The sequence below is a fragment of the Phaethon aethereus genome (assembly GCF_964289735.1).
Source record: "Phaethon aethereus genome assembly, chromosome: 8".
NCBI lineage: Eukaryota > Metazoa > Chordata > Aves > Phaethontiformes > Phaethontidae > Phaethon > Phaethon aethereus.
The window spans coordinates 32,726,154-32,741,613 of NC_138584.1; the positions used below are offsets into that span (position 1 = coordinate 32,726,154).

General features: G+C 40.7%; 1 protein-coding gene across 1 annotated transcript in view; it reads right to left on the reverse strand.

Annotated features, from left to right (window-relative positions):
• Positions 1-3,196: 3,196 nt before the first annotated feature.
• The window catches only part of ITGB3BP (integrin subunit beta 3 binding protein), a gene marked incomplete at its 5' end in the record, with an annotated part of 37,956 nt that continues 25,692 nt past the window's right edge, over positions 3,197-15,460 (reverse strand). Inside the window, 3 exons of the mRNA XM_082003085.1 lie at positions 3,197-3,303; positions 5,240-5,293; positions 13,657-13,716. Coding sequence (XP_081859211.1) covers positions 5,241-5,293; positions 13,657-13,716 — 113 coding nt within the window. The 3' untranslated portion in view covers positions 3,197-3,303; position 5,240. The remainder of the gene's footprint in view (positions 3,304-5,239; positions 5,294-13,656; positions 13,717-15,460) is intronic.

The window sequence follows — 15,460 nt, forward strand, 5'->3', positions numbered from 1 at the left end:
TTTTGCTGGATTGTTTTACGACATCAACCGTGTTGCGTAGTCAGTCGCTGTCCTCCATCGTTGTTTCGTATGGCATGCTGCAGTTCATCCAGGCTGTTGTGCGGGGCTGTCAGTGGGAGGAACTCTCTGAATGCTGTCATCTAAATACTTGGTTCTTCAGGGAAGGGAAACGCAACCTTCCGGCTGTGTCGCTGGCTGAGCTCCGTATGCTCAGCCACAGGATGGGCCCAAATTCTGTAGCACATCAGGGCAGCAATTCTGTAGCAGCCTCAGTTCACCCACAGGCCTTTGGTTGTCTTGTGTTTGAGCATGTGTTATTTTTCCACGCTGCCAGTACTTTCAGAATGCTGAAGAATCGCATAAACCGCAGAGCTGCACTGAAGTTGGGCGCAGAAGTGGAAGCTGTTATATTTGGGAAGGTTCTTGTGTGTGCGGTGGGTTGGAGCATGTTTCTTCCTTCGCTGTAGATCAGCAGCTATTGACTTGGTTTTAACACCAGTGTAGTCTTACGACTCGTAACAACTGTTTCTAATAGGATTGAAAAGCCAAAAAATCTTGGCTCTACTAAAATAATAGCTGAGGTACTGCAGTGCAGGCACTAGGCTTTTCAAAAAAAACAAAACAAGAAGAAAAAACCCACAATACAAAACACCCCTTATTGCATAGTAATTTGCAGATGTAAACTGAACTAAGTTCTGCAGTTGCTCCTTCAGCAATGCCAATAGTTCAGAGAATACGAATTGATTGAATAATTATATACGTAACAAAGTACGTAGTAAGAAAATAAATCATAAAGCAATTCATGGCAGTATAGTTTAATTAGGAGTCAGTCTATCCTTTTTCTTCATTCCGCTCACATGATATATATAAAAAGAAAAAAAAAAAGGCGCAAACCCATCCTTGTTTAAAGGCTTCTCCCTGACCTCGCTGTGCTCTGTCACATACCAAACTGTCACTGACATCGGCACGTTCTGGGGCTGTCTCTGCAGCACCGGCAGTGAGTGTGTGAATCAGCTGTTCTGGGAACTTCCAACTGTGCCAGTTATGAATACTGCAAATGAAGTGGCTACAGGCTGAGTGTATTTATTCCCTTTTTTTCCAGCTTTATTTGTTGTGGAAAAAGTAACCACAGCCCATGGCAGCTGAGATAAAATGAAAAAGGTGCGCTTGAATAGGAATTGTGACCATGTGGGGTGCGAGTACAGTTTAGCAGTTTACCTACACTGTAACAGTTCTCTATAAAGCAATGAAGCTTAAATATTCTCACAAGTATTTAGAATTTTTCTGAGGGCGTGACACTAATCATGGCATGCAAGAGCTCTGCCCACAGCATGGCCTTTCTTTTTAGAAGTGTAGGCCGAGTGGCATTGGTGTGCATCAGGACACATAAATGGGAATCTTTGTCTCCAGAAGCTGGGGAAGCTCAGAACCGCAGCATTCCCCTCAAGCGCGGCTGGGTGACAGGCTGCCAAACGTCAGGCGACTTCCAGGGAAATGACGTGTGAAGCAGCAAATTAAGATGGAAGGAAGCAGAACTTCAGGTTCTAGTTAGCCTGCTCTTTTGTGTTCATCGGGAGCTCGTGGTGCGATCCTTCCCCCCATATAAAAACATTAGTTTTGAGTGTATCTCTTTTCTTTGTCCTTGAGGTGGCCTCCAGGGGTGATAAAGTGAGAGTCATATGATCCACCCTGTGTGGAACTGGAAATGGTTCTTAACAGACCCAGCTGTTTCTGAAAGGCAAAAGCCTGGTACAGCAAGAGGTCGAAGAAACAGTAACTGCTTAAATAGCTAAGGCATGTGTGAGGAGTATTTGTGGCAGAATCTTAGTATGTAACTTTGTATTTCCCTAGAAAATGATTAAATACCAAATTTGATGATATTTAATAATTGCCACAGTGTAAGTTAACTGCTGTAACTCATTGTTGTCCGTCATCACCTTCACTGTTATTTTCATTACAAGTTTTATTTTGTCCTTCTAAGACTACACCGATCAACTTGATTTAGACTGGCATACAGTTAATTTACAGACTCCTTTCAGATCAATAATAGTTTAATTTCCAGCTACAGAGGTTACAGTCGGGTTGTATAAACCAGTGCTGGTTCAGGCTAACCTTCCATTACTGTACAAAGCAATCATCTGGTGAGTCCTGTATACACAACGAAAACCAACAGCACAGAAAGCTTCAGTGAGAGTGGTGTGGAAGGTAAGCGGAGTGACTGATGCATTTCCCTTCAAACAATTGCTAATGTTTTTTTCTGATCAGACTGCACAGATATTAAAGTGCAAAAACATTTTTATTAATTAAAAACTCCCAAAGATTGAGTGCATATGTGTTTAACCACAAACTGGAACACATTTATTGTTTTATTTGTAAAAATCAGTTTATCTGTTTTGAGTACCAGTACTTTGCGGTGGTAGAAAGAATAATGAAAAAGAGAAGAAAGTGGTTTATAGCAACTGTCCCCATGTATCATTAAATACCAAAAGTCAGCTAAAATGTTGACCTAAAAAGCAAATATTAGGAGAGCCACGTGTGTTAACATGGGGGGCTTGAAGCTGATACCTTTATACAGCGTGTATAGAGGAAACATCTTCATAGACGACAAATAACATCCTGAACTGTGGCAGCTACAGGAAGGGAGATCGTGGCTTGTAAACAGCTTGAGCATGTTCAGGGCTCAGAATAATTCCTTGCACAACAGAGCTTCCTCTGTCTTTTGAGCCTAATCTTCATTAGAAAAAGCCATAAATTTTTAGGCAGGCGGTTGCAAAACCAGGTGCCTTTGTTTAAGTTGTGTTTTGGTACCTTTTGGGGGGTGATGAATGGATTATATGAGCCTATGCGCACACGCCCGCGCCCTTGGCCGGAAGCAACCATTTCTCACTGGAGGCCTGGCACCCAAAGTTCATCTTTTAACAGTTTCTCCTCACCCAGTTCTTGTAAGGAGGGCTACAGTGACTTTTTTTTTTAAACACAGCATAATTCTACTTTTGCAGTAAGAACATCTAGAAAACAGTTTATTTTCCAGGCAGCAGCAAACCTAAGAGCATTTTGTACACATGCTTGCATAAAACAACCATGATGTATTATTTACATTGAGATTATCTACTTGTGCACATTGTTAAGTCTAAATAGATGCCAGAAATTTTATCTAGATGTGCACCTGCCTAGCGCAATGAGCAATCCCGCGCTGGTATTTGCTGGGGAGATAGGTTTACAGTCATTTCTTCTCTCCTTTTAAGTACAGTCAAGCAGATGTAGAACTTTGGGTTGATGTGGAATGCATTTTTTGCATAATGCCTGTGTGAAGATAAGGAATGACTAAAATAAATAGCAATTAGACAACAGCATGATCATTTGTGTGATCTGTTCAGAGTTACATGTCTGTCCTAGGTCCAATCCTAGCCTCACTGCATAAAAAATACACTTGTACATCCTAAGGCAATGCAGGGCAACAGATGGTCTCCCTTGAATGGCAGTAACGTATTAAGATGTTTTAAGGAAATGCTGTAGTTTTCTCAATGTTTTCTACAGATGATAAAATGATTGCTAAAAGATCATTTAGCTAGCACAACTATATTTTTTAAACAGTAAGAAAGCAAGCAAAGGACTTTACAGTGTTGGCCGTGCTTGGGAAGGGATAGAGAAAAAGTAAATGTGTAGTCTTTTTTTTTTTCTTTTGGCCATAAGGTGCAAACATAATGTTCACTGACTAGACAAGAATGACCTAATAGTAGTGCCATGAGTGGTCTCTGAGCAAACTTGGAACTGAAGCCTTGTAGTTGTGGTCAGTGTAAGTTTAGCTGAAGCCAATAAGCCAGTCTAAGACTTAAACTGGTTATTGTACCATGGAATAGTCACTTTCTGCATTCTGTAGGACTCAGAAGTTATGCTGAATGGTAAAAAGGAGCTGCTGAAGAGGATGCTGGCTCTGCTCTCCTGCACTGGTTTCTGTCCCTCAATTACTCTGTTCCCAGCCTTCGGTGGGGTAGTTGGAATAGAAAGAACCTTTGGCCTAAGCAGCTAAAAAGTATTAGGGTGATACTGGCTTGTGGAAAGGCAGGGTTGTAAAACTTTTCTTTTTTTCTACTAGGTTATTTGTGATTATAAAATAAAATTTAACCTTCATTGAGAAGGAAAATGTATGTGTCTGAGCTCACCACTGCGCTCAGTCATACAGCTTGTAAAAGCTATAGATGTTCTTTTCCATATTCTTCAGTTACAAGATTAGACAAACGTTCCCAGGGTGACATGTTCTCACACTATACAGGGAATTGATATAACTTGCAGACATTCTCATCTTTAGAGACATCTTTGTCTCACTAGACTTCATGAAAGACAGGAGCAACCAGTTTTCTCATGTGCAGGTAATACACGATGATAGGCAAGGGCAGTTGCTAACTGAGCTTCTGCTTACAACAGTGCAAAGACAAGTAGCCAGAGGTGGAAGAATTAAAAAAAAATGTGTCTTGTGGTATCTGCTAGTATATTGTTTTATGCTTTCTGCTCTGGGCATGCTAAGAAAGTTGATGTGCTGGATTGAGCAGCAGCGAGCCCGGCCTCTGTGAGGCACACGTGTCTGCACAGGGCAGGGGGTGGCTGGAAGTGGGCTGCGGCTGCTGTGGCTGCTGCTACTTCAGCTGGACCATATGCCCTGCAGCGCACTCCCCTCTCTTGTGAAGCACAGCGCTTGGAGGCCCTGGGCTGGCGGAGCTGTTCTGGCAATAACAACAGAATGAAGAAGGATGCGCGCGGCAGCGCTGCAGGAAAGCAAAGCCTGAGCCCAGGCAGTGAAGCTCCCCTGCCATCAATAGCGTAGCAGGGCTGCAGTAAGCAGCCTCCTCGGTGAATTGCAGGGTGTCAGTAGTGGCATTAAGAAAAGTACACAAATGTTCTTGCTTTCCTTACATGTATTAGACCTGAAATGCCATTCTTGAAAAGACCTCCAGTTAGAAGCTGACAGTCTTGATGAGGAGAAATGCTATCATCGGCTGTTTTAGAGTGGGAGAGAGTTTCTATAGATCCAACGTGTCATTTTGCTTAACAAACCAGGAACAAGAAATGCCACAAGCAGACCAGCAGCTGGTTTCCCATCAAGCTGTGACAGCCTTGACTGCAGGCCTACATACTCGATCACTCTGCAGATGTTTTAAAATTAAGGACTTCAGTCCTTATGATTATACGACCAGCATGTGGCAGCTGGAGAAGCCACACAGCAGAGTGAGGGGCTACTTACCTCAGTCAAGGAGCAACTGGAGGAACGCAGAGCTGCCGGCGGTCTGAACATACTCTGGGGAGAGGAAGATCAGTTTTGATAAATGCAACAATGATGTTATTACAGAATTTATGAAAACACCCACACAAATGTAAGTAAGTTAGTTACTACAGCGGTTAGGAGAATCCCTTTTACGTCATACAGTTACTGTCTCAACAGTAATTTAGGAGATTGTCTTAATTACTTGTGAGTGTATGCACATATGCTATATCATTACCAATGATGACAAAGCAGAACAGAACGCATTGCCAGTATTAGAAGCTGGTCCTTCTTTTTTGCTATTAATAATAAACGAATAAATAAAAATCTACAAGGACCATATCAGCAGATTCCACAGAATCCAGTCAAGGATTGCATGAGAGGAACAACCTTGAAGATGCGCCTGCTCCTTGCAGGGGGGTTGGACTAGATGACCTTTAAAGGTCCCTTCCAACTCAAAGATTCTGTGATTCTATGATCCCCTTAGTCCTCTGAGGGGATGGCAAAAAGAGGCAGCCACACCTGAGCCCCTTACTCAAGGAAGGCAGGGCCAGAGTGAAGGGCTGAGCAGACAGCTGGAAGAAGTAGAGGAAAAGTGTGCAAGGGTAGAAAGGAACTTTGGGAATGAGAACATGAGGGGAAAGAAGGCTCTGGAAGCAGGTGCATTGAGTGCCAAGGTCTCCGAATGGCTTTCTGCAGATGATCAGCTCTGGTCTCAGTACTCTCAATGGCTGCTAACAGTTCATACTGCATTTTGATTCCACCACCACAAAAGGGTGAAGAGAGAATTCAGAATTATTTGCTTTATATTAAAGGTACTGAGAACAACAAACAGTTATTTACAGCAGCTTATAGATAAAAAGATTCCTACTGTGAGGAAAGGGGCTGCATGTAAACCTACACAGAGAGATGCATCAAAGCTACCCGAGACCTGGGTGGCGGTGGGGAAGGTTCTCAGTCCCTCGGTTCTCATTTGGCACGCTCTGATTCCTTAGGCGTCACACACTGTCTCTGCGTGATGCCACGCGAAGCCCTGCCTGTGGGTCTAACGTGAGGTGCCAGTGCCCTTACCTGGAGCTGACCCAGACCAGGCCAGAAGTTCCATCCTAAGCTTACGAGACGTAAGGTTACTCCATAAAAAAGGCATCTGATTCAACTTTGCCTCAGGTACACCTTTTCAGCTTTACACCTAATAAACACCATTTGTTTACACAGATTATCATCAAAACCCTACCACTAACTAGTGCTTAAAATAGGAAACTGTCCAGTCTTGTATGACAAGCAACAGAAAAAGACTGACATTTAATTACAAGTTGTTATTCTTTGGTTTCTTTATGCTAAATGCAACTTCCCAATTTGGTCTTTATGAGCCCTTTAATCACCAACTGCAGCATTCTGACTATGCAGTACTTACTTAAAGAATCCACACATGCCAAAACAACAATGCCAAGATCTGCAATTCACTCAGAGAAGCTGTCTTAAAAAATGTAAGCTGCCCAGATTCATAGAAAACATCATTAACTCTGCTTTCTTTCCAAATATATACCATGACAGCAATTTTTGACAAAACAGCCCTTTTTATAGTAATACTTCTACAGATGGCATTAAGATTTAGATATTCAAATAATCAAATAATATTATTTAGTGGTCATATGCTCTAAAAACTTACAATGCTGCTTGTAGCAGTTTAAGCTTTGTTTTGTTTTGTTTTGGATGTATGAGCTAATGAAGATAAGGGTTGCAGAGGGTAAGGCAGCGGCTGGAGAGTCACCAGAAACCTCACCCCTGCGCGGGTGCGGTGGTAGCAGCCTTGCAGCCCTTTGCCATGGAGCCTCCTGTCCCCGGCCCGCAAAAGCATTAAAAGGGCAGAATCTTCCCAAGTTTCTTTTCCCCTCCTACTTCCACCGCCATTCTTTCCCAAGTTTGACTGCTCTAAAACATTTACAGATCTAAAAAGCAGAGAGAAAAAAAATGTTCACCTGTCAGGTGATATAAAACCAATCTTCTACTAAATGTGCCAGAATAATTTTTCTCCACCTCAACCACAGTTAAAACCTTCAGTCTATTCATTACTGTCTTTTTATAGTATTTTTATTTAATAAAACCTATTAAGACTACCATACAAATCTCTTTACTTATGCTTTTATCTTTTAACTGATCAATTTTTATATTGCTGACATCCCTTCTTCACCATTTGCTCATTTAAAAATTCATAGTATATGAGCTATGTCTCTGGAGAAAACGTCTATAAAATTTGTTACAGCTGGCAAATGTGTATGAGTCAGTGATAGCACATGACTAAATGCTTCACAGAAAATAAAATTTGTTTCTGTAGTAAGCAGAACTGTTTAAATGTTATTTATTTTTATGTTTCAAAGAAAATATATTGTGAAGTGCTGCATTGATTTAATACGCAACAATGTCTGTGTACACGCTGTACAAGGAAAATTTATGAAACCTTTGCACAACTCCTTTAATTGAATTTTCCAAATCTCTCACCACACACAAATAATCAATATCTTCTGCAGAGAAAACCAGTCAGAATTATTACAGTCTTTCTTTTCAATTTTGTTGTCATCAGCACATACAGAGCACCTGGATATTTGTAATGTCTGGATAGCAAGTTATTTACACCTCTTAAACATATAATTGCTACTAAGTGAGTCCAAACTAATGTTTCTTTTCTTTTTTATTTAAAATAATTATATACATGGGAGAAAGCAGTATTTATTCTCATGTAGGAGTAGCTACATGTAGCTGTTGAAAGAACTACAATTCTTTTTAATTTTTCATTAAGCTTAATGACTTTAGAGTCTAGATCTACTAGAATTAAAAATTAATAGCTATTGCATCTGTAAAAAGGTACATAGGAAAATAGAGTATAAACACAAGTGTGAAATCCATGAATAAATGTGGCTGACACCTAAATATAAAATGCAGGTTGACAGTTCTATATGTATATACGTCTGAGGCCTACAGTCATATGTCTCATGTGCATTTCTGTATCTGCCACAAAAGTTAATAGCTTAATATTTCATCTACATAGCAGAGGATGTTCAATCATTGGAGAGGTCTGTAATTTGCCCTCTTCCTCCCATCCAAAAAGCTCATCATGTCAGTGACCTCAGACACAGACACTTCCCAAATCTCAGGCTGTATTTTAAAAAATACGCACTCTTAAGGTGCGGGTACAATCCAACAGACCCATAACCTGCTGGGAAAGAGCGCAGCCTTTGGGGGTCAGACAGAAACCTGCCCGCCAGCTCCTTTACCTTTCAGTGGACAAGATTACTCCCCTGTCCTAGCAAAATCGCTAGCATGGCAGATTTTGGGTGCCAGGATAAGTAGTTTTTGTTACCTCTTCTAGACTCTAAAGGACTTTGCATGGTTACAAACTAAAAGACTCGCTTTGCACAGGATGAGAGAAGATGTAGAGTCAAATTTAACCCAAGCAACAACAGCTTTTAATCCACACAACACAGACCAGACTACAACACACTCCTCCAGATGCGCTTTGGGGCAACCTCCCAAATAGTTTTGATTGTCAGCACAGGAGGGCAGAATGATTTCTCTGGGTCTCTGCATGGGAACACTCAAAATAACTTACGAGTAAACAAAACAGGCGAGTTGCACTAAGTCTGGTGTGCTCACCCACATGTTCACCGCTGAAGTAGTCTTGATTCAGTTTTGCTTAATGCAGTCCCATTTACAAGTGTTCACACGTAGGTATAACTTAAAAACGTAACTGAGATTAACTTTTCCCTGTGTCTACTTGTAGCAAAGCCTTGTGAGCAGAAGCACAGATAGTTCTTGCACACGGAAGAGCAGACGAACAAGGCCGGGCTCCTTTCCCACTCCACATAAAGTTACGATTTCCTGAAGCTGCCTCACCAATTACATAGAACATAACATTCGCTTCCATCAGCTGGGTTCAGTTCCAAGGAGTCATCTACCAGCTGGGAATATGTGCAGTGCATCTGCACAATCTCGCTCTCCGATCTCTGCCGTTCGCCTGCCTCTTAAGGCCCTAAGTTGTGCCAGTCACGGTGACTGCTCTTCCAGAGAAAATCCCGCAAAGTGCTGCCAGCCCGCAGCCCCTTCGTGCCACCTTTGGCCACGAGAAATCTCTTGGCCCAAGGTTCTCTGTCCTGCGGTAAAGGCAGGTATGTACTCCATACTGCAGTTGCATTACAGATCTAGTCTGTGTAAGCATCAGCTCTGGCCTACGCAGCTTTGGGCATAAGGTTGACTAAGCTGACTGAACTTGAATGCAATTGATTACCAGGCTTTCGAGTGTATTTTCAGACCTTCTGAAAATATTAATTCTTAATTCAATTTCACAGAATCACAGAATCACTAGGTTGGAAAGGACCTTCAAGATCATCAAGGCCAACCATTAACCCAACGCCACCATGTCCTCTAAACCATGTCCTGAAGTGCCACATCCACACGTTTTTTGAACACTTCCAGTGATGGTGACTCCACCACCTCGCTGGGCAGCCTGTTCCAATGCCTGACCACCCTCTCGGTGAAGAAATTTTTCCTAATATCCAATCTAAACCTCCCCTGGTGCAACTTGAGGCCATTTCCTCTCATCCTACCACTAGTTAGTTGGGAGAAGAGACCAACACCCACGTCGCCACAACCCCCTTTCAGGTAGTTGTAGAGAGCGATGAGGGCTCCCCTCAGCCTCCTCTTCTCCAGACTGAACACCCTCAGATCCCTCAGACGCCCCCCATAAGACTTGTGCTCCAGACCCCTCACCAGTTTCAAATTTCTGTCTTAGTTTTACAGCCTTTCTGACTAGGCCAAGAGGGTAACTCGTATCTTGGCTGGATGCAGGACTTAAGTGCAAGAGTACTGATGACCATCATCTCTCTTCCAAACACTATGCAGGGACATTAATTCAGAGCAGACATTTCCGACGTGTGGCAAAACACCAAACCTGACCTTTAGTGTTAAGCGAACAACTGAAGTAAGCATATTGTTTTGCAAACACAGGCTCTAAATCTCCATCTAATAATAATCTATTTGAAAAAAAGTCCTTCAGCATCATCTCTGTTACTTTTAGAGATGATGTACACCACAAAAAGGCTGCTGGAGAGATCTTGTCAAACGTTTGCTGGAAAGAAGCCTAGGATTTAACTGAAAGGACCTTGGTAGAACTAAGGAACTGTTGTTTGTGTCAGCATTAGCAGCTTCTTCCGAACAGATTAAGAATGTGGAAGAACTGAACTTCAGAAAAGCCTCTATCACAAATGCCTAGGAGCAGGGCTCGCACAAACCACAGCATGTGGTTCATCCTTACAGTCAGCTCATGCACTGGTTCTTAAGAAAGAGGCCTACAGATTTGTTAGATAAAAAGGCCTTTCCCAACACCTAGGTCCAGCCCCTGCATCCAGATCATCATTTCCCTGAAAAGTGAGTATTTGCTTTAAGCAAAGGCAATCATAGTATTTGTTCCATTTGCTCTCCAGGAATGGAAACTCTGGAAAGAAACTCCATTTCTGAATAAATTTACTTGTGAATTCATTTGGTTCATTTAATAAATTTCTGCTTAGCCATTTCATGAGACTTACTTTTCCCAGAAAAGGTATAATGACATCTTTTCCCTGCAAGTGACTACAAAGTTGGGCTGAGAAAAAAACCTTACTTTTTTAGGTTAGGGTTTTTACAGTCAGAAAAATCCACAGATATGTTCCTGAAAATATACATCTGAAGTCTCATGTATTCCCGTTTTCCCCAGAAGATCCCAATGGAGGAAGAAGGACAGGTGGGAGACAGACACCCAAGTATGTCTAAAAGTCAACAAACACATTGTACTTTGAGAATGAGGTAAAAATATACTGTAAACTTGATTTACCCTCACTCACAGCAACTCACCAGCCATCCAGACCCAAGCTATTTAGTTGCTTATACCCAAAGACCCAACACAAAGTCCAAACTCAAACTGACATGAATTGGGATAAACTTAGGGGATATTGTATTCTTACCATCTTACGAGTTTTGAGAAGGAACTCTGCTTATTAAGGAGGCATCTATATTTTGCAGTGTTTCTGAAATGGGATTTTATGTTTTGCCATATATACACAGAAAATTGGATTGGTGAGTGGGAACTCAGTATTACTTGGTCCCTAATCTCTCCAGTTTTGCTTTCATTAGTAATTTAAAGTGGCGTTAAATGAAAATTCATCTAGTTAAGCCTGATCTAGTCTCTTGGAAAGCCACCACTACCCTTGCAAAGAGTGCAAACTTCAGTCACTTGTATTAAAAACAATAGGAAACTTAGGAATGTTTAGAACTAAACTTCATAGATGTGATCATATTTGCCCATGGCCTTGGCAGAATGAACAACAGAGAAAAGAAAGTATTTTTTAATTTCATTACAAGATACAGTCTGAAAATAGCTTTCCTTAACACTGCAAGTATTTGATCTTCTGTATCACTCTCTTGTTGTTCTCACTTGGACAGCAGACAGAGTCATGGACATAATTTATGCCAGTGTTTTTCTTTTTGGGAAGCAAAGTATTAGTGTAATTTGTAACAACCAGCTTAAATAGCTTTCCTGCTTAGAATGTTATCTTCACTCCTTGAAACTCTGAACTTACTAAATTTAATTCCTTTAAAATATGCATATCACAACCTATGTATTTATTTTCAAAACACATAAAGAAATGTTTTGCACTGCAACATACTGACTAGATTTCATCTCTTGGCAGCTGCTTTACAGTTTGCTTACATTCTATTCAAAAACATTTTGTTTACTGTAAATGCTACTCATGAACAAACAATGATGCCATTTTTTATGCTGGTCACACAAAATGATATACTGAGTCCTACATAATGCTGCCCATTGAGCAAGGAATGTTTTGCATTAAGTAGTTTTAAGTAGAGGTTGTTTATGTAAAGTAAATAAATTTCATGCCTCGCCATGTGATGATAATGTGACATTCCATCTGTATCAAGCCACAAAACAGTCATAAGTTTTAAGTCTTGAGCATAACTAATTAAAAATCATTACGAAAAACCACATCCAAAACTAAAAGCAAAGGAAAACATCTCCACATGCTTTTCTTTTATCTTCACCTCTCCTAGTACTGTATGTTCAAGACTGCAAAATTGAATTTATTCTTTATTAAAGCAAAATTGACATTGAAACTTCATCAAAGTTGGTCAACTTAAGCTCATAATTCCACTTTCTGTCCTACTTTCACAAAATATCTAATTTCTCATCTAACAAGACTGGATACATGTTTAGCGTTAGGAGCTAGTTTCTAGAGCAAAGATGGAACTATAAACGTACATCCTGGTGACCGTTAAAAAGCAGTGCACAAAGGAAGCAATGACTGTTTAAATCTGCAATGGCCCAGAGCCTTCTCCGTTATCAGTGCCAGACAGGGGCTGTGATCGTTTGAACATAAGGACATAGGGAGCTGTAAATCAGAAATAGCAGGTTGCACAAATGAGCCAAATTCCTTAAAAAGTGATGTCACTCCTTTTCATTTTGTGATAATTTGCTGGAGCCAAGGAAACTTAAGTTTGATCAATTTTCTTTCCCTTAAAAGAATTGCCCAGAGCAGAAAGAATTAAGGCCCATGGAAGAGCAAATAAAACCAAAATCAAAGGGGCTGCTTGTGATATGAAGCGGCCCTGCTGGTTGGGACAGCTGGCAGTCAAAGCAGTAGAGATGCCATCACCAGTTTTGATTCTGGTTTTCCTCTGTTTTGAGATAGAATGTGTGAAGATAACAGAAATATCAGAATATCAGCGGTGAATGTTTGTTGATTTTACTGGGTGTGAGAGAAACAAAATAAATCTTGCGTGTAATGCCCCCCGCCACCTTCCCAGCTAGACAAGGGACTAAAGTGGCTATGTGGGCCACACTATATTAAATGCCACCAACTTCAAATATTTTCACAGCACTAGTTATGATGAAACCTAATAGTTAGGATTTCACAGTCCCCTGGAGTGTGCTAAATATCTCACGATACATATAAGGTGACAAAGCTTTTGCTGCAAAAACTGTGTGCTACTTGTCTTATACACTGAAAATGCAGGGGGAGGGAGGAGAGCAAGGAAGAACAAGGATAAAAAGGTATGTAAACTCTTACGACCTGACTGCACTTATTCCTAGACCATGCCTCAAGTGCAAGATCATTAATAATTTATTTCTCCTTTACACTTCGATGGAGAAATCCCCAATACAATGAAAATAGCCGAAAAGATGAAATTTACATCTGAGTAGCACCAAAGTTTTCAGAAGAAACACATTTGATTATCATCATTTTCACATACTAAAGGTTACCCAACTTATTTCAAGTGGAAAGAAGTAAGAAGGCATCAACTAAAAGGAATCGTCAAAACATCTGTTACACAGGAGTTATAAAAAAGTTTCTTACCTCGGGCAGGAAGATTTCCATGGGTTTTTTTCAACAGCTGCAGTTGTTCTGCTTGATTCACTAGTCAAATAAATAAATGTCACCCCAGAGATTTCAAAGACAATAATACCTATGCTGCCTTTTCTACCTGCAAAGCACTTGTATTTTTCTTCAAGCGATGACAAAAAAAAACCCTTACCTATGGATTGTGCTCAAAAAAATAAATTAAAAAAAAATTTCAAAATGAACCAAATTTTGAGAAGTTGTGCTCATGAGCCTCGTACCACATTTTGTTCCCATTTTTTGTTTTCTAGTGCTGACAGGTGCCCAATTCAGAGATGGGGGAAAGGATGATTCTTTCCCATCTTGAAAGCAACAAGAAGCTAACAGAGTGGACCTAACAGAAAATGTCAACAATAGGTCTGACATCTCATTTGCAACCTTCTCCTGGATACGGCAGTCTTGCTGCCCTATCCACAGTGTAGGGTAGTAATGTAAACACCGACTATTTTCAGACCACTTCATTTTGTATAAGAAAGCATCTGGTTATATGCATTACAGTGGGAACTAGTACAGCGTATACACATGCAAAAAGAAAACCGAATGAGCATTGAAATACAAGTCAGGAAAGAAATGGTAATTTAAACAACAGGAGTTGCTGGAATGGTGTGGTGCATAAATTCCACTGCTGGGGCGCATGCACCTAATGCATTAGAAGAGTCACAGTGCTCTTTGGTAGGAAAAATTCTCTAGCACCTGTGGCTTTACTGGCCACCGTTTCCAACTGTGAACAAAGCAGCAGTCCCAGTCACCCTAGGTTTTGCTCTCCTATAGCTCCAGCATTTTTACACTCCGCAGAAAACTGAGCAACTAGACTGGTTGTAAAATAATATATATTGGCAAAACATCACATTTTCTGCAGGTTAAGAAACGGTTTTATCTTCTTTGTCTAATTTTCCAAAGACTGGACACAGGGACTATGTACATGCATATATTATTCATATTCCTCGCTCAGCGGGAAACTAGATTATCAGAGGTTGGTATGAAAAGGCTACAAGAACAATGTTATATATGCGAACCTTTGAGAAGTAGTGGTAGGAGACACACACCTGCACCACAAACATGCCATGTGGGTACAGATAAAAGGTGTTGCTATTGTGAAAACAAATGAACAAGCTGTTTGAGGCATAAAGATTAGGACCTCTTGAGTGCCTACAGCTACCTTCCACCATTTTGGACTCCTAAAGGAATAAGCTGGTAAGGGAGATTTTTATTTCTTCTCCCTGAAAGCCAATAGATTTTTCTCCCTGCTATTCTCCATAATGCAAGTTTTTTGCATTAGAATATTTCCCTGTCACACACTCCCCTTCTTGTTGCAGAGACAGTTAGTTGGAAAGAGAAGTATGAATGCACTTTTTGCTGCTGAGGATTCACATGTCCCAAGGACCTCCGACTTGGAGTAAGGATATAAAGTTTCCTAAAAAATGGACACATATAAAGGAGAATATTTGGCTTTCTGGGTTCCTTTGGAGAAGTATTACAGATGTGCCACCTGTAAAGTGCACTTATCCCAACACAATAAGAATGTGGTATGTCCATCATTTAAAGACACATGCATAGCAGTTTTTAAAGCCTGGAAACCTATATTCAGCCTAATCCTCCTAACAGGCAAACAAACAAAACAACTTCCTTGCAAAAAGAGAAGAAAGGCAATGCAATCAAAGTGCAAACGTTTAGCCTAATCACTAGCTAACTACCCACTAAGTATCTAACTATTTACATAAGAAAAGGTGTTGCTCTTGCAAGTTTTTCCTCCCCATCTGTG